The 27,562-nt window shown below is 41.2% G+C and overlaps 4 protein-coding genes across 6 annotated transcripts; 3 read left to right on the top strand and 1 right to left on the bottom strand.

The window, feature by feature from the left end:
- Positions 1-199: 199 nt before the first annotated feature.
- Positions 200-12,826, top strand: coq10b (coenzyme Q10B). 3 transcript variants are annotated; one of them, XM_086123327.1, is made up of 6 exons: positions 224-347; positions 2,685-2,876; positions 5,264-5,422; positions 7,008-7,200; positions 9,345-9,446; positions 10,657-12,826. In XM_086123327.1, the coding sequence occupies exons 3-6, from the start codon at positions 5,292-5,294 to the stop codon at positions 10,822-10,824; spliced, it is 594 nt and encodes a 197-aa protein (XP_085979453.1). In that variant the 5' UTR covers positions 224-347; positions 2,685-2,876; positions 5,264-5,291; the 3' UTR covers positions 10,825-12,826. The 3 variants fall into 3 exon arrangements, with proteins under 3 accessions (XP_085979452.1, XP_085979451.1, XP_085979453.1); XM_086123326.1 differs by lacking the exon at positions 2,685-2,876 and having other exon boundaries at positions 200-347; positions 5,267-5,422; XM_086123325.1 differs by lacking the exon at positions 2,685-2,876 and having other exon boundaries at positions 200-347.
- A 639-nt stretch (positions 12,827-13,465) lies between these two features.
- hspd1 (heat shock 60 protein 1) lies at positions 13,466-18,028 on the bottom strand. The gene is made up of 11 exons (XM_086123324.1): positions 17,925-18,028; positions 16,804-16,979; positions 16,349-16,684; positions 16,160-16,255; positions 15,808-15,901; positions 15,542-15,710; positions 15,354-15,453; positions 14,866-15,111; positions 14,623-14,797; positions 14,372-14,550; positions 13,466-14,294 (listed from the first exon to the last, which is right to left on the bottom strand). Exons 2-11 carry the CDS (start codon positions 16,975-16,977, stop codon positions 14,133-14,135), a joined length of 1,731 nt encoding a protein of 576 aa, XP_085979450.1. The 5' UTR covers positions 16,978-16,979; positions 17,925-18,028; the 3' UTR covers positions 13,466-14,132.
- A 455-nt stretch (positions 18,029-18,483) lies between these two features.
- On the top strand, positions 18,484-21,142 carry hspe1 (heat shock 10 protein 1). Its single transcript, XM_086124570.1, has 4 exons — positions 18,484-18,635; positions 20,525-20,680; positions 20,772-20,861; positions 20,942-21,142. Exons 1-4 carry the CDS (start codon positions 18,633-18,635, stop codon positions 20,990-20,992), a joined length of 300 nt encoding a protein of 99 aa, XP_085980696.1. The 5' UTR covers positions 18,484-18,632; the 3' UTR covers positions 20,993-21,142.
- Positions 21,143-22,813: 1,671 nt separating this feature from the next.
- mob4 (MOB family member 4, phocein) lies at positions 22,814-27,559 on the top strand. Its single transcript, XM_086123645.1, has 8 exons — positions 22,814-22,984; positions 23,520-23,582; positions 23,882-23,982; positions 24,112-24,154; positions 24,221-24,307; positions 24,398-24,477; positions 24,544-24,655; positions 25,671-27,559. The coding sequence occupies exons 1-8, from the start codon at positions 22,820-22,822 to the stop codon at positions 25,803-25,805; spliced, it is 786 nt and encodes a 261-aa protein (XP_085979771.1). The 5' UTR covers positions 22,814-22,819; the 3' UTR covers positions 25,806-27,559.
- Positions 27,560-27,562: the final 3 nt, after the last annotated feature.

Below are 27,562 nucleotides of genomic sequence, written 5' to 3'. Positions count from 1 at the left end.
AGGTTAAAAGTCCAGTGCACTTGACTGAGTGAATCATGTTACAAGGAAAAATCCGAGCCAACATCTCGTGACAGTGCAGCGTATTATTTTTTTGCCTCGGTGACGTACTTCACAAGTAACCAATTAAAATCACTAAACTTTCCTCAATTGGCCAATACAAAGTCAGAATCGGAGGAAGAAGGCGGGGCTTGTTCTGAGACTCTCCGCTTCGGAGCTACCAGGTGGAGAAGAGTAAACTTCGTGGGGAAGATGGCGAGAGGAGCACGAAGTTTGCGAAAAATCGCCGCTTATGTGAAGACGTTACCGTCCGTGACCACCCGTGACGTTCGCTCCAGAAGCAATGTCAGGTAAACGTGTGTTTTTGGAAGACGTACAGCATAACCGGTTGGAACTATCTGCAAGCGAGTTGGACTGCGAACGAAACACTGGCGTTTCTCTGGTTGAAGGGATTTTGTCATCTGTAAAAATGTACCCAAACTTTGCTGACGTTTTAGTGGGTTTCTATCCAACATTTTGCATTACTTTACGTGGTAATTTTGTTGTGTGAATTGTAAGCGTTAATAAATTCCACAGTGTGTGGACTAAGTCCAGAAAACACACTGATACTTTTACCACCTGAAACTTAGCTTTACGCCATTTCCACTATGGATTTCAATTTCGTATCGTGTCAGTGATGTTGGACAGTTTAATCAAAGGCGAGATCCTGCATAGAAAATCTGTTGTCACGATCTCAGAAAATGTCACGGGGTGGACATATTTGTACAGTATCTTGTGGTTGCTGTAAGTGGTTATGTCGTGTTCTAATTGTCAAGTAATGACTTAATTTAGCGCTCTACAGAAGGGCAATTATCAGTTGCTTCATAATTTAATACCGTACAATCATACTATGTCATCGACCGGGTACTAGGGGTTCCCAAACACAAGGTCGCGGATCAGTACTGGGCCACTTGGTCCCAGGCGTTCGTTCTGTAGAATGTTATGATATTTGTGCCAAAGAATAGTAACGTAGTCCACAATCCCATGGGGTCGACCATACTGTCGGTCAGCTTTGCCTTTTCTGTGCAAACGCCAGTACTAGATTTTAGTTTATACATCAAGTTTTTGGTGGGGTGTCACAGTCTGTAGCGATGGACAAGTGCACGGAGGCTTTGGACAGACAGGCGAGTGCGCAGTATGACAACAAATTGCGTTTGATAGTTGATTTGGATCTGCATAAACTTCAACAGAGAGGCTGGGTTGCTGACCCAAAAGTACTGCCCAGCATGACTTCTATTGACCTTGTCAATTTTCTCATGTTCCACCGAAACCCTTTTTGTGGACCGAAGGGCCTTGAGAATGATAAAAGTATGGAGGCATACTCCATACTCTGCTTAAAAATAACAGCATAGACCAGCATAGTTTTATTTTGTTTTCGTGGTGGTCTAACCAGCTACTAGCGGTGCAGTTGAGGGAGGTTGGAGAAAGACTGGCTGACTCCAACATAAAGTGCATGACAGTCATCCAGCCGAGTTGTAACAAAGGCATGGATTAGTGTTTCTAAGTGCTGGTAGAAAGGAGAGGCTTTACCATAGCTGCCTAAAATGAAAGAAGCTAGATTGAACAACACTGATTTGCCTGTCGAATTTAAAATAACTGTCCAATTTAAAAGTCAAGTTCAAGACATTTGGGTTTAGCTAAAACACCACTGAGACGAGGAATCATATATATATATATATATATATATATATATATATATATATATACCCCCCCCCCCCCCCCCAAAACAAATCCACTGCCCATCCAGGCTTTGATTTCCTCTAGACCGGACAAAAGTGGCCTTAAGGAGAAAGCATACTTTTTGCTTAGCAGGACAAAGTTTTGACTCTCATCCGCATGGCAGTTTTTGCATAACATGTTTTTGCAGGGTCATCAAATGCAATTAAAAACAGTAGAGGCACCAAAATAAAACCCTGTGGAACACCAAAGAACGGAGGGGCAGAGCAGGACTCGGAGCAACCAAGGCTCACACTAAAACTCGTGCCTGCCAAAAGGATCTAAACCACTCTGGAGTGCTACCACTTATGCACACCTGATGCTGTAAATGCGCCATAATTATAATATAACAAAAATAACAGCCAGAGACTGTTACACCCGCGCTGCAAGAAGGAGAGATACCGACGCTCGTTCCTACCAACTGCTGTCAGGCTGCTGAATAAAAAATAGCAACAATAATATTAATAATAATTAAATGATGTGGAAAACAACTGTAAATAGCACTGCGATTTATCCATTTTGTATTTATATTGCACTTAATTGAACAGTGTTTGTTTGTTTTTTCTTCTTCTTTCTGCCTACATTCTTGCTGCTGGAGGCTGTAAATTTCCCCAGTGTGGGACAAATAAAGGATATCTTATCTTATCTTAATTCTAATGGTGGTATGAAGCTTGTCAGTTAAAAAAAAAGCTGCAGGATTCAAAGTATTGGACTTAAAGTAGCGTTCTATAGTTCAGAAAGTATGATAATTCATATTGTGTTCAGTGAAAGTTTTGTTGTTGCATGTTAATCCCAAACAAAATCTTTGTTCATTTATTGAGGTCAAATGTTGAGTATTTAAAATGATTTATTAAATTGTGTATGTGAGGTTGTGTTTGTAGTGCCAAATGCACGAATCTTTGAATAATGTTTGCATTTTCTTTTATTTGAAGGGACAAAAAAATAGGACATTTTATTTTTAAGTCATATCGCCTGGCCCATACGTTTTGGAGAAATTCTTGGAATAGGAGAACGGGCCAAATAATGTAGCGGGTGGGGCAACTGAGAACAATTTACCCCGGGATTGGACTGGCAAAACAAGCGAAGGGCTCCCACCATTTACAACAGCTACATTCAGCCTAATGGTAAGTTGTGTATGTAATCTTGTGTTTTTATTTGTTTCGATGCCGTCCCATCCAAATACTGTGTCTTTACGTGAAACGATTCCATGGGTGTTATGTATCGAATTGTCTTTTATGAGCAAGGTAGACTAGCTATAAATCGGTTAAGCGTTGCCGATGATTTGTTGTTTCTTTGATTTTAATTACTGTCGTTTGGAAAGTTTGGGCTTCCGAGAGCTTTTCCATGTTGCATTTTAATGAGCATGTCAAAAGCTACAGCTGCATCATATCGATTAGTATTGTAATTGAATAGAATCTTTACATTTTAAAATCGTTACATCCTTGAATCGTAGCGAGAATCGTATCAAATCGTTTTTTGGATGGAGAGATGTACAACCCCCGTTTAATCGTTTCTTACATGACATCTGTAACTTAGTTTTAGACATGCATTCATAGATCTTAAAAGGTTATACTATACAATATATTCTTATAATATAACAGTTGGTGACTTATTTCTACACTCTGGCGATCTTTTACAATTAAAATGTTAGTTATGACATTGCAACTGCAGTTTATAAATGTTATGGTGATAGAATATTTTCATTGTTTATCATGGGGGAATAGATTTTAAATTTTTTGTTGTTAAATTTGTTGAAACTTTGTCAAAGGATTTGAATGTATGCCAGTTTTGTTTTGTCATTGAATTCAAGTGAGTTTAGACTTAAAGGAAGCGTTGTCGTCTCGCCAGCTGACAGTGGTGAGTGAGACAAGGCCGGGATGGAATGCAAAGTAGTCTCCAGTGACGCAAAATTTAAGGCGAGAAATTGTTTGGATGCATTACACCAAATGTCAGTAAATGTCCCCAACAGGTTTGCACAGCAATGGCTCCCACACTACCGCAAACACCACTCGGAGCTCGTGGTATGATGTGTTAATTTCACTACTGTGCACTTCTGTTTCTCCCCCCCCTACATTGATGGCCTTCTTCTATTCTGAGGTTGCACTTGCATTGACCGTCGGAGTCGGTCACACGGCGAGTGGATCAGGTTTCAACCCGTCAGGAATGGGCGAGTCCCTCAATCTGATTTGCACAGAGCCAATTTTTTTTTTGTTCAATGACACCTATTGGTAACTTCTCATTGATGACGTGTCGAGACAGGTTTTACGACTCGTGGAAGAGCATGATCTTTTTATCATTCACATAACTGAACAGAAATAATAATTGCATTGACATCCTTCACGCTCTAATAGTGTCGGCGTCCCTGACCTTTTTTACCTGCAATGCTGTCACATGCTTTGGTGAATGACAGCATGACAGCTTCCACATAACACCTCTCAATCCATAGCAGTGAGTTTGGGATAGCAGCCATAAATCCATCAATACGTTTTTGTATTTTTGGAGTTGTTGTGGAATTTTGGTTGCCTTTATTGACAAGTGTATGATGAAACGGCCAAAAGATGTTGCCCTAACCGGCCGCAGCAGACTTTGATTCAAGTCAAATAAGGGTACATTGACACAGGGGTGATCTCTTACTTTTATTTTTTTTCCCCATGTATAGACGGCAACATTTTTGAAATGGTTGCCACACACAGGAAACTATAGGGCAGCCACAGTGACACAGTTTTTAAATCTGTTTTTATTAAAAACAGTCCTGTGTAAAAGGACAAACCACCTTCACAAGAAAGACTGGAGCGTTTAGTTTGGGACCGATTGTAATTGTCATTATATTTTACATCACTGTTGGACAGCGAGTGTGGGAAGGATCGCACGTCAATATGTCTGCATTCCTTCAACTTTCGCACCTTGGGAGCGATTTACCAAGCTGTCGGATTGATATTTGCCACTATACTGCTTTCACGTGTCACATTTCTCAACAAGAATCGATAGTCTACACATTGTTTGCCTTGACTTGTGTGTTTGACTCCAGACTAGCTTGAACTCTCATCTCCGTGTTGTGCTGTCTTTTAGCTTGATTCTTTCACAGAGAACCTGCAGAATTGGCTCATCAAAATCATGACAGAAGACCAAGCATTTGTTCGTCTGAGCCTTTTTAACAGAACCCGGCAAAGGCGCTATGTTATACCATATGCTGCGATCAAATCATGATGTCAGCGCCGGTGTCAAATTTGACTTATAAAATATATTTACTGTTACTTGTGTACAGCATTTCCTTACATACAGGTGCATCCTAAATCTGTCAGGACTCTTAACACAACCTTTAAAGTCAAATGTGGATCACTGTGTGAAATGGGCTACTGGAAATTGTAAATGCTTTTTATGCCTTTCATGTTGAGGAAGTGACCATTACATTTTTCATCCATTAAGAAATGTCCTCTGCATGGCCATCCCTAAAGGCATGTAAAGACGCTTGAAGTGGGCTAAGGTGGCATTGTGTCTGCTGTGTGTCCAGCAGGTACCTCCCATCATATGGCATCCTGATGACGCGCCTGCCTCCCTTGCTGGGCACCGCCATGCCTGGCCGCAGCGTGGTCCTTCCCGCCCGCGCCTTCTTCAACATTGCCAACACTTTCTCCAAGAGGAGGGAATACGCTGAAAGACGCATCATTGGGTATGTCGAGCTAATCGGGTTTCACGCCCAGTGGGTATTTTCTTCAAGTGTTATTCACCTGTGGTCTTTCTAGTGACGTCTTTAGCTAATAGATGATACTGCTCAATTGTTAGGACCCAATTATTCCCGGCTTTTAACTCATTCAGTACCAGCCAATTCTGGACCAAGTCTGAAAAGAAGTTTAAAAATGTCTTTGGGAGTGAATGAGTTAACTGGTTTGCTACCACTTGCCTTGGTAGAAATCCTAAGTTAAGATAAATGAGACAATCCGGAAAGTTTGGTCTGGTACCCACACGCTTCTTACTTTTTTTCCCTCTCTCTCTTCCTTTGCCCTATTCTTTTTGTGTGTGTGTGGGGGGGGGGGGGGGGATTTGATGTATTAAGTGGTTGTATTACTTGAATTAGTGTGCATACAAGAAGTCATTTTGTCCTTTATCAGAAGCATCATGCACTGTGTCACGCTTGCTGTTACATAATAATGACAAATATATATTTGAAGGGGGCGAGGCTGTGTCGCAGTCTAGCATTTCAGTCCTACCGTTCAAATCTTGTGTGTGTCTGTGTGGCGCTTACATAATTTGAAATCCACCATTGTGGCACAACACTCAAATTAACATATTCCCTTTGACTTCACTTTTATCTAGAATAATTTGTTCCAGTTCCAGCTGTCTCCATCATAAAACATTTATTTACTGTACATGTCTTTTTTAAGTCCCATTTAACAGCCGTTAAACTATCTCATATTAATAATATATGTGAAAAATGATCAAATATTTAAAAGGGTCTCTTAAACCTTTTACTCATTCTCTGATGCGTGTTTTAATATTTGTCAACTAGAACACACCCACTTTCTGCCACTAATGTATGTAGACCAATTTGTCAAGGCTATTTTTCAATGGCCAAAAATGGAACTGGATCTTGTCCAGCTTGTCAGTAAAATTCTGGTTTTTAAGCCATACCACCATGACCTCACTTTACCTTTGAGATCAATGCAGGTTTCGAGTTGATGATAATAAAGACAAGGGCGTGAATCTCGTCTCGTTGATTATGAGGGAAAGAAATGCCATAATGTTGGCAGTCAGACAAGTTGAGGCACCTGACGCCCAGGCAGAGTATGTATGATATAAAAAGAGTATGCGTCATGATAGTTCGTAGAAAGCCAAGTACAGGATTGTGATTGTGGAGTGAATGGCAACACAAACCGTGGAAAGAAGCCACACTTGAGTTGTGCGGTGAGTCTGTGTCATTCAGTGTTTCTTTGCTGCATTTAACTCATTCACTCCCGAAGACGTTTTTAAACGTCTTTTCAGACTTGGTCCAGAATTGGCTGGTACTGAATGAGTTTAAAAAAACAAAACAAACTGTATTTTACTGTATTTTCACACAACACAATTGAAAGTTAAGTCAGAATGCTCTAAAACAGCTGACAATATTGGTCACAGCTATGAAAATGACTTACAGTGAATTAATGACGAATGAAGAGGAGTAAGAAATCTTTAAGAAATCGTCACACAAGTATAAAAGGAAGTCAATTCCCAATTTAATGTTCATTTAAACATAAACATTTGTATTATTTTGTGTGCAGGTTTTCCATGCAAGAGATGTACGAGGTGGTGGCCGGCGTGGAGGATTACCGCCTCTTTGTTCCTTGGTGCAAGAAGTCCGACGTCATCTTTAAGCGAACCGGGTACTGCAAGGCCAAACTCACTGTGGGCTTCCCGCCAGTGACTGAAAACTACACCTCCCTCGTCACTACAGTGCGCCCCCACCTGGTCAAGGTGCGCTACTTTATTTCTAAGTTTAGCATATCTGCACAATCTAAGGCAGCGATTCCTATACCGTATTCAAGTGCAGCGTTTTATTCAAAGTGTCCATAATATTACAGTGGCGTACAACATGAAATGTACTATGCTATTGTATTTCAACATTGGTCATGGTGGTGGTACTTGAAGTTTTTTTTTCAGTGCCACTTGGTGTAAAAACTTTGATAGCTGCTCCTATAGGTCAGGGATGGTCAACTTAAATGATGGAGGGGGCCGCAATTTTTCATCAGCGCTACTGGATGGCCACCAGGACCATGCATTTCCGAATCAGATGAATGACAAAAATGCAATTCTAAATATATAATACAATACAATACATCCTGATTTATATGGCACTTTCACAACAACTGCTGCTGTAACAAAGCACTTTTACAAAACAGTTAACATAAAGTAAATAATAAACACAAGACAGCATAAATTCATAACTTTGCTGCTGTGAATCTGGAATTTCTCCATTGCGAGACTAATAAAGGTTTTCTTATCTTATAAAAACACGGACAGTCGTTCAATCTTAACCACTCTTCCCTCATACGCTTTGTCGTTTGAAGCCGTTCTAGATGAAAGAGTAGAGAATCAAAGTGTCCTATGGACAAAATACAGGATGTGCATATGTCTGTTTTTTTAATTGAAGTAATGTCCATCATAGTGTTTTAATATTCATTCATTCATTCATCTTCCGAACCGCTTTATCCTCACTAGGGTCGCAGGGGGTGCTGGAGCCTATCCCAGCTGTCTCCGGGCAGCTGGCGGGGGACACCCTGAATCGGTTGCCAGCCAATCACAGGGCACACAGAGATGAACAACCATGCACTCCCACACTCACACCTAGGGACAATTTTGAGTGATCAATCAGCCTGCCATGCATGTTTTTGGAATGTGGGAGGAAACCGGAGTACCCGGAGAAAACCCACGCAGCCCGGGGAGAACATGCAAACTCCACACGGGGAGGCCGGAGCTGGAATTGAACTCGGTACCTCTGCACTGTGAAGTCGACGTGCTAACCACTGGACTACCGGGCCGCCCTGTTTTAATATTTGTCATTTTTATTCATACATTCCTCAAGGTACATATAAAAGATCCAGCCTTCAATTACAAAGAATTTGAACAAACAAAAAGTAACCATATTTTTTTTCTTTTCTACCCAGTGCAAAAGACCCTTGTGCATGAAAATTACCATTCAAGGATGGCATAAAACTGCCAAACAGCAAACCAACATAAAGTCTAAGATCTCATTTTGGACATTTTTTCACAAAAATCAACTCACTCAGAATGTAAATAATATACCGGCACTGCGTTTGTCTTGCTTGTCATACCAAATCCACAAAAACGTGTTGGGCCTATTACCTCATGGATGAACTGAAAGATTTATGGCACATCTGGGCCAGTTTTATCTTTAACACGTGTAGGTATGTGATTTTAATATAACTGAATACATTTTCTTTCTCACTTTTTCCCCTGTGGTTTTCAGTTTTAATTTCCTAATTCCAACAAAATAATTGCAGGATGCAACCCTGAGATCAGCTATTTTACATCACACACATCTCATATGCACCAATTATGTGCACCCCTGAGGTTAAGGCAGTAAAAGACCTGGTGGAAGGCGCACGTAAGCCATGTCTGCCATCTCCCATAAAATTATACAGTTGAACTGCATTGGATTTGTTTTTTCTTTTCTAAACCCCAAAATCTCCTCAAAAATCACTTATAAATCTCCAGTATAGATTTTCCACAAAAATCTTCCAGGTTTACGCTCCCTAACCCTTTCCCACCAAAAAACAGTCAAAAAACTAGAACACGCCTTTGCATTGTTTATGAATCAAAAACAAGTTGATTCTCTATATTTTTTATACAGTATTATATATTGCAATACAGTACCGTGCCACTTCTTTTTATTAACAGCATGGAACAAAATGTTTTTGTTTTGAGGGTGGAACTGATTAATGCCGTTTCACTTCCTTTCAAAGAGGAAATCGATTTGATATACAGATAGATTGAGTTATGATCTTGGTCATGTAACAAATTTAACTCATAATTAGGGATAGCACTGTTTACGAGGCTAACTGACAAAATGAAACTGTCCCACTTCTGCCACCCGTCAGGCATCCTGCTCGGACGGCAAACTGTTTAACCACCTGGAGACGATTTGGCGCTTCAGCCCTGGCCTACCTGGCTACCCTCGCACCTGCACTGTGGACTTTGACGTAAGTACATTTTAAAATGAACATCAACAAGATGCCTACACGATGCAGTTTGACATCCGATTTTGGCTATGAGACGTGTGCGGTAAATGCACTTTTGTAATTGTGATTGTATTTAAAAAAATAAAATAAAATAGGTGCCACCGTATGAGTGGTTGTTTGAGGACAAGCACTGTAGAAAATAAATGAATGGTTAGAGATCCACACATAATGCATTTGTTATACAGTAATTGTTCCTTTTAAACCTAATTGTTTTTATATGGGAGATTTACAGCATAACAACAGCACTGTTAAAGATAACAAATTGCTTGATATACTCTTGGCAGCAAGTCAGAAGTCCATCACGGGGAAATGGTGAAAACTAGAATCATACGCCACTGAAAAATGGATTGACATTGTCCATTAAATTTACAGTACAGTATTTTATAGGAAAGCATTTCCTTTCACTCGAATTTTTTTTCAAGCTAGGTATGATTAAAATGGACACATTATGTAAAACCTGTTGTATCTGATTTCATTTAAAATTAGGCTCCTAGTTTTGTTTTTCCACACACACGACAACTAGGTTATTTTATTTCTAATCATTTGAACAAAACCTTGAGATACTAGTTTGACTCCTAACAAAACAGATCATCTTTCCCTATTCAAATATTTGGGAATGCCATCAAACCGTTGCAAGCCCCCCCCCCCCTTCAAATGCAATGTGTTTTTACTGATAAAAAATATCACTGTATAATATTTGACTTTATAAACTTTTTACCGTGTTGACAATCAAGTTATTAAAATAAACCGTTTTTTGGGTCACAATTAGTATCAGTTGAGTCGCCATTGTGCTGCTTGACCCTTGGGGGTAATATGAGATAGGTATACACGTACATTGGAGGTGGCCAATACATCAATCGTGACCTACAGGTTAACCAATTTTATTATTCTCAAAATTGGTTTCAGTTGCAATTTACCAATGGCACTGACAAAGAATGGGAATCTGGGGTGCCAGGAGAAACATTTTAAAATGGTACACGTGAGCTACGATAGTGATGTTTAATATACGAGAAGTGAGTAGTGTTTCCCAGGTATTTGTGTTTAAACATTCACTGCGTTATGGGTTTATATATATACATACAGTATATATATATAATTCATCATGTCTTTTGATTGTGCGCCGCGGTCCTTGTTTGCATTTCCCATTCAAAGAAGTATTGGTGTTCCTCAGATCTCCTTCGAGTTCCGCTCACTCATCCATTCGCAACTGGCGCACGTGTTCTTCGACGAGGTGGTGAAGCAGATGGTATCGGCATTCGAGCGCCGCGCCACCTCCGTCCACGGCCCCGAGACGCCCATCCCGCGTGAGCTCATGTTCCACGAGGTTCACCACACGTAGCGACGCTGCAGCGAAGGAGTGGAAAACAACAAAGAAAACGAAAGCAACGACTCATGTTTTACCTGAAAACGCCAGTGCCTTTGTCTTTTTTTTTCTTTGAATGTTTCTATTGGTTTTAGAGCAGATTTATTACCGAAGCACGCAAGCTTAGCACCACTTTGTGTGTCAGCTTGTTTGTTCCATCAAGATCAAGATCCTTGTTTGACTTGCTTTTTTTTTCCCCCTCACCAGCATCTTGTTGCAAGCTCCTCCCACTGGAGATTACAAGTTGGTGTCAGGTCAGCAATATTTTATTGGAAACAGGTAACCAGCGGGAAACATACCATCCCACATTTCATTGGTTTGGTTTGATTTGCTTAGATTGACAAAGGCAGGGAACCTTTTTCTGATTGGGGCCATTTCAGGTGAAAAATAAGATTTGGGCGGCAGGGGGGGATAAGATATTGGAGATGGGGGGTAATGATATGCTCAGAGAATGTGTGGGTTTCATGTTTTGAGGCTTTTTGTGACTGTTCCTCAGAAGGTGTGTTTAGGAAGCAAACACTGAAGTTGTTTCTTTTGTTGTGTAAATGTTTTTAGGTCAAATGAATAAATATGAAGGCTTCCCCATGTTCCAAACCAAAAATCAAACAGAAAATAATGGGGAAATTCACCCCCCCATGCCAGATTCACTCACCAACATATTGTATATAGGGAATCAAATCTATCTTGACTCCAGTGTATCCCAGCATATCTGCAGTTAAGCATCCTCAAATGCGTTTTCGACTTATTTCTTATTTGCTGGTTTTGAGGTTTTGTCGCTATCTTGGTGCCAAGTGATGATGTTGAAGTGAGTTGAGGGGCTTCATTTAAACAAAAAAAGTGCTTTGCTGCTGCTTTGTGGCAATTCTGTGCCAGGGAACTATATTGAAATGAGTTGAGGAGCTTAATTCGGACAAAAGTAGTATTTTGATGCCATCTATAGGCAATGGCGAACCTCTTTTGCACTCGGAGGAATACTGCAGAGGAGACTCAAGGAGTGACTGAAATAACACAAGTAGTAATCCATTTTGGTTTGAAGCGTCCATTTTAGCGATTCCGATCGTTCCCAAATTTGTGATGAGTTTTCATTACTTTGTGTGGGTGCAGCACGGTGATGACGTTTGATGAATCACCATGTGCTTAACCAAACATCTTGTGCACCACCTTGAAGACTTTCATGCTTGCAGAAACCTAAACATTCAGGACGTCCTCTCCAGATTCTCAGGTTGTTTTTTCCCCCCTTTGAGATTAATTCCATATACTTGCATTGAGCCTCCATCTGGCACACGAGCTGACTTTCACATGCCCCCATCAGGAGTTCTCATTTCATTTGTATTCAAGAATTGCCTGGTGGGCTGGATCAGATGTTTGGACTTCAGCAACAAAGGAGTCGAAGTTGCCCACCCACTTTGCTACAATTGTCATGTTTTGGATAGACAGCAAATGTTGGAAGAAGGGTGCTCATATGTTATTCACTCATGGTAGTCATTTGTTGACGCTGTTACCTACACAGAGCAAAGCTATTTCCATGCTGGACTCAAGAGGTGTGTCAATGTACAGTATATAGTATTTTATGTGCAATATCAGGAAGCCTTTATTTTATTTATTTTTTAAAGAAACATAGCAAAGCAAGCCAGTACGTATGCCCATGCGTATTTTTATCATTCTTTTTAAAAACCTGCTCACATATTTATTTAAGTGTAAATATCACATCAGGTTGTTTTCAAAAAGGGAATAGTGTATTTTTTTTTGATTAAGGGACTGATTTTGTGTTTTCAAAAATGGCATTTGCAACAAAAATGTACTAACTGCATGATATATAAAGTTTTTTTTTTCTAAAAACGTGTTGTCTCCCCCCCTTCAATTGGCAGCAGGACCAAAATAGCTGCATCATGTGAATGGTAAGAATAAATCTGCCTCTATGGTAAGAAGTCTATGCTGCTGTCATAAAGTAGAGTAAAGTTCAAGCCTTGAAGATGTCCTCGAAGGAGACTCGCATCTTTTTTCACATTGAATGCCACACATTCTACATAAATTATATACAGCTGTCTTTGCTTCAAGTGCAGCAAATGAGTGCAAAGTAAAATGTTACAACCATAGAAGAACAAATCATTGCAACAGAGAAGCAGCGGGCTACCCAGAACAACTCAAGCATTATAAGTAACGTAATAATTAAATGCCACCGTTTCCCTGCAAACACATTCCACGGTGAGTAATTTAACTTGTTTTTGATTTAGTGGCTACCTCCTTTGTCCAGCATTTGCATGGAGGGCGGACTGTGATATTGATGGCAATTAATACTTCAGGATATGTACTGTATTACAAGAACCCGAACACAGAAAATTTTGGATTTATTAAATATACCAAGAAGAAAAATCATCACTATTAATGCCTACATGGTACCGAGTATTTACTGCTAGTGTGCCATTTTATTACATACAAAATATATGAAGGGATGTTTTCATCATTTCTGAAACAAGTGGTGTTGAATGCTTTTTCAGAATCGAGATTTTTGGGGGTGTCGGGTGGAGGGCTTGGTTAGGTGGGTGGGGACAGACCTCATTTGTGGTATCCGTATCAAATTGTAGGCACGATGCCTGCAATCACAATGAATCCTAAATCATTTGAAAAATCAGTTTAATTAAATCAAATAAGCCTTCACCTGGTTCATCAGCCAGGCAAAATCCATGACATACAATATATATATATAAAAGAAAAATTAAGTAATGACAAATAAATGACAGCAACACATTCCTGGCTTCACACTCTGCGTGTCTTTTTTTCTTTTTAAACAATGTTGCTTTTTTTTGTTTGTTTTTAAGATATGAACTTTACAGGAAGTTGAGACAGATTTCCACTGCAGGAACTCAATGTAATGCCAAAAAGGAATAAACATTATTGATGGTTATGATCATTCCTAAATCTTCCATCTGTCGGAACGAGATCTACTTTATCATGACATGGCCGACATTCAACCAAGCCGTAGAGGGCATTGCTCCTGAAAACTTGGCTCCCGAATTCCTGCAGGGGAAGAAAATGGCCGTCGACATATGTGGTCCGATGTATTTTACAGCCTGTTGTGGATTTACGATGTGGAAAAGAAGCTGATCTCGTTGAAGCTGGCGCTACCAGGTATGCAAAGTAGAAGGGTTGACGACCCGCAGTGCTAACTTCCTGTTAGTTGTCTTCAGTGAGTTTTGACTGCAGAGTCTCAGAGGCGTCATTTTGTTTAGTCTATACAGTCATGGAGGGACAAAGGAACGATGAGGTAAGGTGGACATGTCTTCTTAAAAACCCATGCCACCGCCCATGCCACCCATGCCGCCCATGCCACCCATCCCGCCAGCCGGCATTTCCTTTTCCTCCTTGGGGATCTCTGTGACCACCGCCTCGGCAGTGGAGAGCAGTGAGGCCACGCCCGCAGCGTCCAGCAGGGCCGTCCGCACCACCTGCAGAGGGAGAGGACGCTTGAACCCCAAAACCTTTCACTGGGATAAGCGACAATATCCAAAGGAGACCACCATACCTTGGTGGGGTCGATGATGCCCTTCTCCACCATGTTGACGTACTCGCCCAGCATGGCGTCGTAGCCCAACTCGGCGGGGCCCTGCAATATCTTCTCCACCACGAGCGATCCCTCCACGCCAGCGTTCTTGGCGATGGTCATTGCTGGGATGCGCAGCGCCCGCCTGATGATGTCCACACCTGATAGGGAGCGAGAACTGCTTAGACCACGACACAGATTTGTTTCACAAAATGAGTAAGCTCTTTACTAACCAATCTTCTGGTCGGCGTTGACAGGTTTGATGGCGTCCAGGGAGGGAATGCAACGCAGCAGAGCGCAGCCGCCGCCGGGCACGATGCCTTCCTCCACGGCGGCCCGGGTGGCGTTGAGGGCATCTGTCACGCGGTCCTTCTTCTCGTTGACCTCCACATCACTGGTCCCTCCGATCTGCACGAGACACGCTGGCGTTATCGTGCCGTTCATGACCGTTAGGCCTTCCTGACTGGCACACGCACCTTAAGCACGGCCACGCCGTCCGAGAGCTTGGCCAGACGCTCGTTGAGTTTCTCCTTCTCGTAGTCGCTGGTGGTGTTCTCCAACTGCTCCACGATTTCGGCCGCCCGCCTCTCCACGTCGGCCGGCGCGCCGGCGCCCTTTAGGAGCAGCGTGTCGTCTTTGGTGATCTGCACCTCGCCCACCTTGCCAAAGTCGTGCGCCTGGATGTCCTCCAAAGCCACGCCGACAGCATCGTCGCCGAACACCTGAGGAGTGCCAACCGTCCGATGTCAGATAAATAGGGAGGATGTGGTTCAAAGGACTAGCCAACAATTGCTCATACTACAGATTGGTCGCCACCGTGAGGCCACGTTATTTTGCTCTTGTATGAAAGTTAGGATGTTCCTTGAAATACATTAACGTTTTTATGAGGGGTGGGTAGTTTGACTTTACAATGCTGAGTTTTTCTCTTCCGAATTGCCTTCACAAGGGATTCAACTGGACCTACAGTGCCCCCGGTGGCAATGGCCATATCCTTCAGCTGATTTTTCCTGTTGTCTCCAAACCCTGGAGCTTTGACTGCTACCACCTGCAGGCCAACCTTCAGCCTGCAAAATGACAAACACATACATGTCAGATTATATCAATCGAATAAATCATTATTTTATTCTCATTTTATTTATTTTGTAAGCTGACCTGTTAAGGACCAGGGTACTGAGGGCCTCTCCATCCACATCCTCGGCCACAATTACCAGAGGCTTGCGGTGCTGGTTGGCGATTTCCAGGGCGGGAACGATGCTCTGCACGCTGGAGATTTTCTTCTCACTGAGCAGCAGGTAAGCATCCTGGAACTCACATTTCTGACCTGCGCAGTTGGAAAATCCAGGCAATGTTGCATCATTCAAGGCCATCACACAGTAGTTTGTTTGGCAGTCGTGATGGTGAAAAAGCAAGCTTCTTACCTTTGGCCGTGTTGATGAAGTACGGGGAGATGTAACCACGGTCAAACTTCATACCCTCAATGACTTCCAACTCATCATGAAGAGTTTTTCCATCCTGGAAGAGCGCAATGGAGATCATTTATAGTATAAAACATCTTGACATTAAAATATTGTACAATGGAACAAAATGACGTTCGTGCCTCGATTAGATGCATAAGTTAAAAAAAAAAGCTCAGTAGACGTCCTTTGTGTGCTGCAGTAACTAAGGCTTGATGACATGATAGTTTAAAACTATCATACTATGATAGTTAGTTAAATACTATGAGCTAAAGTATTTTATTATCTCAAACAGACAACCTAAAAAGTCACTGACCTTCACAGTGATGACACCCTTGCGACCGACTTTCTTCATCGCATTGGAAATGACATTCCCAATCTCTGTGTCGCCATTGGCTGATATGGTGGCAACCTAAAAGACATGACCAAAATGTCATTTAATCTACAGGTATATTCAACCAGTGTTAAGCGGTTTGACCTTCTTCTTGTTAATGAACGCGCGCACCTGTGCAATCTCCTCAGGCGTGGTGACTGGCTTGGAAAGGCGCTTGAGCTCACTGATGACAGTTTCGACAGCCATCATGACGCCGCGGCGGATCTCCACGGGGTTGGCACCCTTGCTGATGGTGTCAAAGCCCTCCTTGGCGATGGCGCGTGCAAGCACGGTAGCGGTGGTGGTGCCGTCGCCTGCCTCCTCGTTGGTGTTGTTGGCTACGTCCTGCACCAGCTTGGCACCGATGTTCTTGTACTTGTCCTTCAAATCAATGCTCTTGGCCACTGTCACGCCATCCTTGGTCACCTTCGGGCTACCCCAGCTCTGCTCGATGATGACCGTGCGGCCCTGCAACAGACACAATAATCATTTCTTTGAATTCTTCTTAGGTTGTTGATTTTTTAATAACACTAACCAAGTGACTAAACAAATTGTGTTTGACTGTTGCATTCACTGTCATTTTGTACCTTTGGGCCCATTGTCACGGCAACGGTATCGGCCAATAGGTCAACCCCTTGCAGCATGAGGGCACGGGCATCTGCGCCGAATTTGACATCCTTGGCGTAGGCACGGGTGAGGTGAGGCGCGAGCTTCCGGCACACGGGCCTCACCTGCTTCATGATTGTGGGGAGATGAAACATGTCTGTGGAAACAAAGAAGAAGAAATGTAGCATTATTATTAAATGCCGCCGTTTAATAGTGCCGTGTTTTTTGTTTTTTTTTAAGGATGCCTGCCAAGTATAATTGGAAGCAAAGTACGAGTAGGCAATCATTGTCCGAGTCCATTTGTCTATTCCACAACACCATATAGAAGAGGTCCTTTGTGGCCATTAGTGGGATAGGAATCGAATGAATGAACTTACACTTGATTTCTAATTGAGTAACAACACAACTGATTGGTTTATTAGCATTTTGTATACATTTGAATCAGTTGAAACAAAACATCATACTTCAATTCACATACTATTAAAAAAATACATTTGAACCATTGCTCCAGGGCCATTAAATTTCACCCAAACCAGCCTCCGGTGCCTTTTGCGTAAACGCGAATGAGCTATTTGATGAGCGTGACATTGCTCATTCACCAACCCACGTGTCCTCGTGCAGGGTCGTGCGTCACAAGGTCAAATAGCAAAAACGCATGCGCAAGTACCTCTCCATCTCTCCACGCCTGATGAACAACCACTACTACAGGACTACGACCATTCCCTTCTGAAAAGCTCGTCAATTCATTCATCAAATTAAAGTCACTCTCCCTGCACATGATACCCACCACGCAATTACATGATTGTTAATCGTGGACTCTCTGGTGTAACATTATTTCCGTTAAGGATTTTATTTGAGCGTGAAACAATAACTTAAGTAAATGTGTCCTTGCAGAAAAGTGGTCAAATCTGTTAGTGAAGCTTGTGACCCCGCAGAAAAGTGGTAAAATCTGTTAGCAAGAAGCAAGTGAAGCTAGGTAGCTAGCTAGTCACATTTTTATCTTCTCGTCTAAGCAAATTGTTTTGTTATGAGCCAGCGTAGCTACAATGACTGTTAGTTGTAGCCGTTGGCATAAGGTAATTGTAATAATATTAACACTTACTCGCAAGGTGTGTGTTGTTAAAGCGGCTGCAGAGGAGGCACGTCTGTCAGACGAGGTGATATAACGACTGGAGGTGAGGGCTGACTGATGGAGACGCACATGGCCTATCACACATCCGGGTACTTCGCCGGCAAGCCCCGGATTCTGAATAACGTTATTCCTGTCAAAAGAAGTCATTTTTGTGGCCTTTTTTTAGAGCTTTTAACCCATATTTCAATTGTAATAATGGGGTTGTACAATAGAAATTGCAAAATCAATTCCATTTTGCCCCGTAACTTAAACAAGGTTGAGTTTAGATAAATGAATGCTCGTTCCGGGGCGAATATTCCAGAAAATTCTCTTTGCCCTATTGGAGGAAAAAAAGAGGTCAAAGTTGACATTGTGCAATGTTGCTCAATGCGGAAATTCGTTAAAAAGCTAAATAGTGGCGCATCAATTTTATTCCTTATCAAGATTATTCTAATAATAAGCGACATTTGTTTGTAAATAAAATGACATTATTTCGATTTCCCACGAAACTTGCTGGAATTTTCTCGCTCTTTCCAGAGCACGCTCAGGTCGCACGCAGGGCGCATGCGCACAAACCTTTCTGGACGTTTCCTCACGTGGAGTGATTCTCCTTGATCAGGTTGTCACATCTACCCTCACCGAGAACAACCTCGACTGGGATCCACACGCCGTCGACCTACAGACGTCACAAATTAAGTCATGGTAAGCTTGCACACAGCTGTTTATATATTAGTAATGACATAAAAATGTTATTTCTGTAGTTCGTAAACCTCCTAGCTATCATGCTAACATATTTGCCGGCTAGCATCGAGTAGCATGTAATGTTAGCCTTCCATAACCAGTCATTGACAAGGTCATGCAACTAAGGAAACAACTGACTCATAACATTTATTAAACTTCCTAATAAACATGACCGGGGTGAGGCATAATGAGTAGGTACCGTAACCTGCGGCGTAATGAATGAACACCATGTGTTATTTGGGCGTGATTATATTGTCAAGACTGAGCTTCAACCACGTGTTAACAGCGTTATTCCTTTCCATAGTAATTCACTGATGTGAACTACGCATGAAGATAGTGTGTGGCAAATTGTTTTTTCTTTGGCTGTTTTGTGTAATTCCCCATCAGAAGAGTACCACCGATGGCAAAGATGATTGAAAATGTGATGATAACCATAGACAAGAAATTATTGTGACATTAAAAAACCAATTTAGCTGCGCATGATAATATAAGCAGTTCTGTTTTAATGAAACATCATGAGGGTTTAATATGTCTGTGGGAAAAGTAAAATGAAACAAAATGACTGGCAATTCTTTTCTCTCCATAGTGTGTCAGGTGTTTTCGTGGTGCCCTCAGTTTTACTTTATTCTAGTTTTATTATACAGTGGTTAATTTGGAAAGGCACACATTAGTACTGTTCATTTGAAGAACATGGGAAAATAGGGATAAATTGTACCCGGTAGGCAATTTATGTATCTCTATTGGAGTGTTGTATCAAGAACATTTTTTTCCTAAAAACAAAACAAATTTACAGTGAAATGTTCATGGAATATCTACTGTGAAACACATTTCTTAGTTCCGTGTTTGCAATTCAAGTGAAATGACCCCCATAGCCTTCAACCAACTCCCCCTCCCCACCCACAAGCGACCTTGAGTCAATGTCACGTGAACGTCTGCCGTGCCTAGCCCATCACTTTTACAGCTAGCTGATGTCTGTTCAAATTGCCAGCTAAACCCAAAATGAAGACCAGCTGACTTTCATTGCACTCACTCGAATAACTTTTGTCATGTGCCTCCCACTTCCACCCAACCATCCCATCAAGTTAATCATTCCTCATGGCCGAATCTTACAACATTTTAACCAAAACCGAGTTTATTCAAGTATGACAACAACTTAACTTAAATGTAATTCATTTGGCACTAAGTTCACTTAGCAGGTTGACAGTAAAAGTTGAAAAAAAGCCTCCAGTTGATTGGTGGGGAAAAAAACATTAACACCCTCCTGGTGGGCTCATGTAGTCACTGGAGTTTTGTTCTAAAAACCAACGATTTTTTATTTTTATTTTATTTTTTTTGTACCGACTTCTGGGTCATACACAGAAAAGGCACACACAAACAAAAGAATAAAGTTATGTAATTGGATAATAATGTCGAAAGAATCGAGTTGAATTCATAAAAACGTTTACAAACGTTTTCATGAGAATAAAGTGGTAATTTTATTACTGGTAAGAAAACATGTTTGACCCCAAAAAATGAAATTTTACAAGTCAAAATGTTTTGCAATAAGATGTATTTCATTCAAGAACGACACCACAGTATTGTAGCAAAATATATTGTATTTTGCTATATGAAAACTTGCAATTTTACATTATTAAGAGAATTAAGTCACAATATGCTCTCAAAAAAGGAATAATAAAAATAACACGTTTAACATTAAAGTTCTGGTCAAAACATTATTATCCAAACAGTAATACCTTTTATATATTTTTAAAAAAATATATACATTTTAATGTATCCTTCATTTAACGTTAAAACTGAAAGTATGCCACCTTTTTCGCATCATTTTGCTATTGGTTTGTAAAATTTTGCAGGCCTTCAGAAAATTCCTGCCACTGTTTGACCGCGTGCTGGTGGAACGTTTCACGGCAGAGACGGTAACCAAGGGCGGCATCATGCTGCCTGAGAAGTCTCAAGGCAAAGTGCTGCAGGCCACAGTGTTGGCAGTCGGACCCGGATCTGTCAACCAGGTCAGAACATGACAAAGTGTTTGAGGGTCGAGAGCATGTTTTTTTCATCTTGTAATATAACCAACTCGATTGTTGATGTTTTTCTTGGCAGAAAGGAAATTTACAGCCAGTCAGTGTGAAGGTCGGTGAGAAGGTCCTCCTACCAGAGTATGGTGGAACTAAAGTCACTTTAGACGATAAGGTGTGGTACCTTTTTTGTCTAATCAAGCTTTTTATCGTTGTCTTGCATTTCATACTTCATGGTCTCGTTTTGCCATGTAGGAGTACTTCCTGTTCCGTGATGGAGACATTCTGGGCAAATATGTGGATTAAGGCAAGATGTGCTAGAAAGAAGAAAGAGAAAGCGAGAGAAGAAGAAATCATGTCTTTTTTTTTGTTTGTTTTGTTTATGCCAACTGTAAATAATTCTAATCACATTTTGTTACAATAATAAAATGGGCCATTGGCTTCTGTCTCGACGTACACCGTTTTCCTTGATTACTTTTTGGTGTTACCAAAAAAAAACCCAGACAATTTTAAATGCTAACAAAGCTTGTCGCTGTTTTGTAAAATGTTAGTGTAAGATAGGATTGACACGAGGAAAATATGACTTAAGATTTAACAAATCCTATATTGTGAGTGTTTATTTAGAGCACATGCTCTGAGGGTTTATTTCTATTGTTTTATAATTGCAGGGGCGGCTCGTCAATAGACTGTTCGAGGGTGCCGCCCAATTGCCTAGCTGGGTCATACTGAATTTGACAAAAATTAAAAAATGAAATCCAATTATAAAATACTTAAATATTTGTACTGCCTTTCCAGCAGCTCCTATATCTTGTTCTTCTACTTCTTCCTTTCATAACCTTGCTGCTGTAAATTGGGAATTGGAGAACCATTCAGAGACTAATAAAGGATTTCTTATCTTATATCTCTTTTAGATGAGCAGCGTCAATAGTATAACGTTATTGATGAGTAATATTGATTATTTATCCAGGGATGATGCTACACCGGGAGTTATATCCCACTCCCGTCAGCAATCTGCCAGTTAAGCCTCTCCAGCATTTTATTTTCTCAGCCCTTGTATGGAGAGATGATAGACTCTTCTTCAAAGTTTGACATGCATTATCATGGATTTGGAGCTTGTGTTAGACCCGAATGGAACGCAAATGTATGATCGTCTCATACATATATACACCAAAATACTCATTACATATGTACAACTACCAAAGTGATGAATAACTAGTTTTGATATCAGAGGCAAGTTTAAAATGTTCAAATATTAGATTTATTTTAAAAGAGTGATTGGTAACAAAAAATGCTTGCAATATCTCAATTTTAAGAGTGAAGACTTTGCAATTTTGGTATTTTAGCAACAAACATGAAGTCGAGGCACATTATTTGATTGACTCCTGTGCCTCGAGTCTGACACATGTCTATGGTGAAAGGGTGGGTAGCACAAATTGCTTTACAGTATTTTTTAGTGAAGGGAGTTGTTTTTTCTGGTGTGAGATAAATTCCCAGTTGGACTGTTTGCTTTTGGCTTTCTTAACCATTAGATTTTTTTTCTTACTTAAGTGTCACATAAGCTAACTACAACTCACCTTTATTCATACGGCAATGCACAACAGCCCCCACTGTTCGAATGGCGGATGCCCCGCCCACCATAAAAAATTGGTCGTACAATACTGTACTGTACAGTCTTAGGTTCTCAATAACCAGCCAGCAGCGTGTCGTCATTTCAGTAACATGATAATGAATATGATTCTCACCCCACACGCATTTTTTCATACAACGTTGAATAACACACACAAATTAGCTTGGAAAACGATTTATAATGAATGACGTACAGAAGGCTCTTGGCTTCAACATACGACATTTTCAGGTTACGACGCACAGTGCAATAAATCCCATGCTGTTTTTCTTTTGACTGTTTTATTTTTACGACCCAGAATTGTATTTCTTACAAATGTGTATCTGAGTGAAATACTGTTTTAATTGTTACTTTACAAGACATCTCATTCCGGTATGCATACAAACTCGTCGTAAACAGAACAGAGGACTCGTGCAATATTTTTGTAGTATCAAGAAGACGTGGGTGTAACACAAAATTGAAAGTACTTTAATGAAGGAACTGTATTGAACTTAGTACAGTACTGCGAAATGTATTTGATGTATTTCGACGTTGGTGACGGTCGTGCTGTAAAGTCGCGCTTCTGTCCCCTACTACATCCCAGCGGCTGTCCCACATCCGGGTATTCTGTCGAGATGGTCATGGCGGAGGGCACTGCAGTTCTCAGGAGGAATCGGCCTGGAACCAAGGCAAAGGTGCGTTGTCGCCCACCGGAAAGGGGCCAATACCGCTTAAAATGACACACCGACACGACGTGACGGGGCCCCACCCGACTGGCGAGGTTTCACCGCCGGATCTATGTCGAAATTGTCGATCGCTGACTTCCAGTCGGAAGGGCTCGCGCTGGTGCTAGGCAGCTAGCTGACGTTAGCATTTCCTTGGTCTAGTTTCTGGAACTCGCCGATGCCCCCCTCGGTAGATTTGACTACACAAACACCCTTGTGTACATTGCCAAATACAAAAAATATGAACAAATAACAGTCGCTCTCTTTCCAGCACCAACCCTCCGAATGTGTTAGCTTTGCAGGAAGCAGTCATAGCCCGGTTGACGTAATGAGCTCGCCTCAAGCTAACTTTGTAGTTATAAATTGGACGCAAACAGGTTTCAGTGGATGTTTTTGTATGCTTTTCGCTTGTATTTGCTTTTGTATTAACTTTATCTCGTGTCCGTATTGGGATTATTTTGAAACACTTGTTTTGTCACCTAATTTCGTCATTCCTTTTCTTTAGGATTTCTACAACTGGCCGGATGAGTCATTTGAGGAGATGGACAGCACCCTGGCTGTTCAACAGGTGTGTGAGCTCATATCTATAGGCGCGTGCCTGTGTTATTCAATCAGCACTCCACTTCCTTCCCAAGACAATCTGCCATGAGTGGTTTTTAATGGAATTTTAAAAAAACGGATAGATATAAGGTTGTGCAACCTCTTGTTGCTTGTTGTGTGAGATGATAATAATGTATGGCTTGAATTCCAATTCAGGGTAAAAAAACAACAAAAAAACAGCCATGGCCAGTTTGCTGTTTCATTAGCAACTCGGGGCAGAGTACTTTGCTGTGTCTCAGAGTCAATTTTTTTTTGTTTGCGTTACAGTACATTCAGCAGAACATCCGCTCGGATTGCTCCAATATCGACAAAATCCTGGAACCCCCCGAGGGTCAGGATGAGGGGGTGTGGAAATATGAGCACCTCAGGTATGAATATGATATCTTAATTCCAGAGGTGTCCTTGGTTTAACAGGTACCCAACATAAGGAGTTTACAGGTATGAACGACGTGCAAAGAACTTATTTGAGCTTGTGTCTTTGTGTGTGTCAACTGTAGACAGTTCTGCTTGGAGCTCAACGGGCTAGCGGTCAAACTCCAGGTAGGTGCACATACCATGCCGTGAAGCGTCACATGTGCTGTAGTGATGTTGGTGTTGGGCTTCCAGAGCGAGTGCCATCCAGACACATGCACACAGATGACGGCCACCGAGCAGTGGATCTTTTTATGCGCTGCTCACAAGACCCCCAAAGAGGCAAGTCCGCAACTGCTCCTCCACCCACGTTGTCACTGACCATCTTGTGTTAACTTTTGTGTTGTGGATGTGTGTGTTTGACACGTGCAGTGCCCCGCCATTGACTACACCAGGCACACACTGGACGGCGCTGCCTGTCTTCTCAATAGCAACAAATACTTCCCCAGCAGGTGGCTTACTCGTGCATGTCTTTCATGTATTTTTGCCAAGCTTATTCATCTGATTTGCTTTTCTAGGGTGAGCATCAAGGAGTCATCGGTGGCCAAGTTGGGCTCGGTGTGCCGCCGCATCTATCGGATATTCTCGCACGCTTACTTCCACCACCGCCAGATATTTGACAAATATGAGGTGCGTTTGCTTGGGAAATGACACTAGTCACCTGTGAGATGGGCGAAAAAATGTAGTTTGTGCATCGTAATGAATGAGAACATCGGAGGATCAGAATGTCACTTCATACCTAGATTCTGTAATACAAAGTCATTTTAACTGCTGTTGTCGTATTCTAATCTAATCTACTCTTTATGGTTAATTTTGGGTTTAGGTTGGCTCTCATTTTATCACCAAATTTTTAAAAAACGTACATGAAAAAATTGTAATCTATTTAGTCAATATTTTAATTGACCCACGTAATTGTAGCTTTTCTATATTCTAATTTATGTATATGAATATGTATATTACACAGTGGATAAGTCTACACATGCCTGCTATATAATTTTTTGTCATAGCAAAATGAACTCAAGGCAAATCATTTCAAACCTTTTTGCACCAGTCGTGTGACCTATAAACTGTACTACCAATTGAAAAAATAATTTTTATTGAGGGAAAGTCAAAAACAGCTCTCATAAAATATGCTCTCATAAACTGTGATGACTTTAGAGCAAAACTAATTGAAGTACATCCTTTTGAAGTGCATTTAAAAACATGTGACTAAATCTAGAGTAGACAAGTTCATTTCTTCAGTACCATACGTTATTTGTATCCATTTTTGAAATGTTATATAAGAGAGCAAAATAATCCTGTGGTACAAAGATATTGCAAATCCAATTCAAATAATTTATTTTTGTACTACACAATGTAAGATTTCAGGTTCGTGGAGTGGGTTGAAAAAGACAAGGCAAAAAACAAAAACACAACAAACAAATAAACGTAACAAGTACTGGGATTCTACGCACCGTTAATAGGTACAGTGTATGTTTTTTAGCGAATAACAACCCATGTCAGCTTCTCCCAAATTTCGCCCATTCTGCTGAACTATAAGTGTGCGATGCTTCCCTTTTATTTTAGTTTCACCTGAACGCCAACTTTTTTTAGTTGTACATAACACTGCTTTTTTTTTTTTATGATGATATTTGTGCACCAACAGAATGAAACATTCCTGTGTCACCGCTTCACCCGCTTTGTGATGAAGTACAACCTGATGTCCAAGGACAACCTGATCGTGCCCATTTTGGAGGAGGAGGTGCAGAACACCTCATCGGCCGGCGAGAGCGAGGCCTGAGGGAAACCCACGTGAATACGCCCGCACACGCACACAAACATCTAACACACACTACTGTACAGTGTACTAAGACCTACTGCCCAGCACCTTGTTGCTCCTTCGTCAACAACGTCAAGTGCAAGGGAAGCCTGCGGGACAATTTAGTTTCCTTCTCTTGTTTGTTAAAAAGCAACACACTTCTCCTTTAGGGAACCTTTTATGTATTGAGAAGCTGGATTTGCAAAAGGAAAAAAAAAATCTCAATGATTGACTATATTTTTCGGACTATATGTCGCTCCGGAGTATGTGTCGTACCAGTCAAAAAATGCATCATGGAAAAAAATAAAACATAGCCGTTGCTCCGCAGTATAAGTTGGATTTTGGGTGACATTTATTTGACCCCCAAAAAACAATACCAACCTCCTGCCTCCTCTGACCGTTGGGAAATTCAGAGCGTTGTTCAAACAGTGCGCCGAAAAAGGAGTGCCGCAGATCAGTGGGTCATGCAGTACAAGGAAAGGAAACTTCATGCCTGAGCTGCTGATTGCTTTATAACATAGGCTGCATTTGGAAAGGGGAGTGCGCTCGACCCTTCCAAACGCACACTCCCCCAGAGTGGGGTGTCAAACTGAAAACGCACCCTGTGTTGACAGCAGCAAATGAGTTGTCGTTGCCTTCGAAAATGTCGTTAGTAACTGTTTAAAAACATTTTTGGTTTAAAATGGCTGACCTCATCAAAAATCCTGTGTGGCATTGTGGCCAAATGTAGAATCCTGGACACTTACTGCACCTTTTGCTGGCGTAAAGAGTAAATCCTTGTTGTGGCAGACATATGTCTGCTTGCGGCAGCAGTTACATCACACTTTCGTTACCATGACTACAGTTCTTGTTGTCCTGCATCTTTTTCTTCCTTTACTTTATTTTGATGGTTGGCAGATACTTCGGTTGCATTACTGCCACCTTCTTTAGCGTACAGTACAGAAGGTGGCCACAAGTGGGAATGCATGACTACTTCTACTGTCTTCGCAGTCGGCAAATACTTCTGGCGCATTACTAGCAGTGTGCAGAAGGTGGCGGTAAAGTACAGAAAGTCAACAAGAGTAGATAACAGGGATTTTAGGTGTTCGGGCTCAAATTTTAATATACTGTGTACAAGTCGCACCGGAGTATAAATCACAAGACCAGCCAAATATGCACATAAATAAGTGCAATTTATAGTCCGAAAAATACAGTGTCGGTATTGTTGACAAAGGCACAAACTATTGACAGCCATCCCCTGTGTAAATAGCCTGTTTGGGCTTGTTTTCCCGACAGTACTTCACAGTTTTTTCTACGTTTGCTTCATTTTCGCTCTTTGTGTCGCCTGCCATTTTGTGTCGAGGAAAGGGGGTGGAGGGTCAATCAGTAATTTAGCTTGCTGACTTTAAGAGGCTACCAAAAAAAAAAATCCTCAAAACGTACACGTGACGTGCGTTAGTGAACAAACAACTCCTAGCTGTCCAAGTGTGCTCACAATATTCTTGATGTTCATAACGTGGCTGAAAAGTCAACTTAAAAGGCATAATGTCGGCCATGTTTACACCCCTTCCTTTCTGTCACCCTCATTAAGTTATTTTGTTTAATCTAATCCACTTTTTTGTTGAAGTGAACTGAAAAAAAGTTATTTTACTTAATATAATCCAGTTTTTTTTTAATGAACAACAAAAAGAAAAAACTTTGTTACTGTTTGTGACATTTTCATGATGTCTCATAATAAAAGACTTCTTATTCTGGAACTC

The sequence above is a fragment of the Hippocampus guttulatus genome, chromosome 11 (genome assembly GCF_054856545.1).
Source record: "Hippocampus guttulatus isolate MCC_2025c chromosome 11, RoL_Hgut_1.0, whole genome shotgun sequence".
Classification (NCBI taxonomy): domain Eukaryota; kingdom Metazoa; phylum Chordata; class Actinopteri; order Syngnathiformes; family Syngnathidae; genus Hippocampus; species Hippocampus guttulatus.
Note: the sequence above shows the minus strand (reverse complement) of the source record. Positions and strands in the feature narration are given on the sequence as shown.

What these genes read in the sequence shown, in the direction of transcription:
- coq10b (XM_086123325.1), top strand. Translation starts at nt 250, where the DNA reads ATGGCGAGAGGAGCACGAAGTTTGCGAAAAATCGCCGCTTATGTGAAG. An exon ending in CGCTCCAGAAGCAATGTCAG is followed by an intron (nt 348 to 5,263) that starts GTAAACGTGTGT and finishes CTGTGTGTCCAG; the next exon opens with CAGGTACCTCCCATCATATG. An exon ending in GCTGAAAGACGCATCATTGG is followed by an intron (nt 5,423 to 7,007) that starts GTATGTCGAGCT and finishes TTTTGTGTGCAG; the next exon opens with GTTTTCCATGCAAGAGATGT.
- hspd1 (XM_086123324.1), bottom strand. Translation starts at nt 16,977, where the DNA reads ATGTTTCATCTCCCCACAATCATGAAGCAGGTGAGGCCCGTGTGCCGG. An exon ending in CGCCTGAGGAGATTGCACAG is followed by an intron (nt 16,256 to 16,348) that starts GTGCGCGCGTTC and finishes CATGTCTTTTAG; the next exon opens with GTTGCCACCATATCAGCCAA. An exon ending in CCATTGCCACCGGGGGCACT is followed by an intron (nt 15,112 to 15,353) that starts GTAGGTCCAGTT and finishes GGCACTCCTCAG; the next exon opens with GTGTTCGGCGACGATGCTGT.
- hspe1 (XM_086124570.1), top strand. An exon ending in GACCCGGATCTGTCAACCAG is followed by an intron (nt 20,681 to 20,771) that starts GTCAGAACATGA and finishes TTTTCTTGGCAG; the next exon opens with AAAGGAAATTTACAGCCAGT. An exon ending in AAGTCACTTTAGACGATAAG is followed by an intron (nt 20,862 to 20,941) that starts GTGTGGTACCTT and finishes TTTGCCATGTAG; the next exon opens with GAGTACTTCCTGTTCCGTGA.
- mob4 (XM_086123645.1), top strand. Translation starts at nt 22,820, where the DNA reads ATGTATTTGATGTATTTCGACGTTGGTGACGGTCGTGCTGTAAAGTCG. An exon ending in TGGAAATATGAGCACCTCAG is followed by an intron (nt 23,983 to 24,111) that starts GTATGAATATGA and finishes TGTCAACTGTAG; the next exon opens with ACAGTTCTGCTTGGAGCTCA. An exon ending in GGCTAGCGGTCAAACTCCAG is followed by an intron (nt 24,155 to 24,220) that starts GTAGGTGCACAT and finishes TTGGGCTTCCAG; the next exon opens with AGCGAGTGCCATCCAGACAC.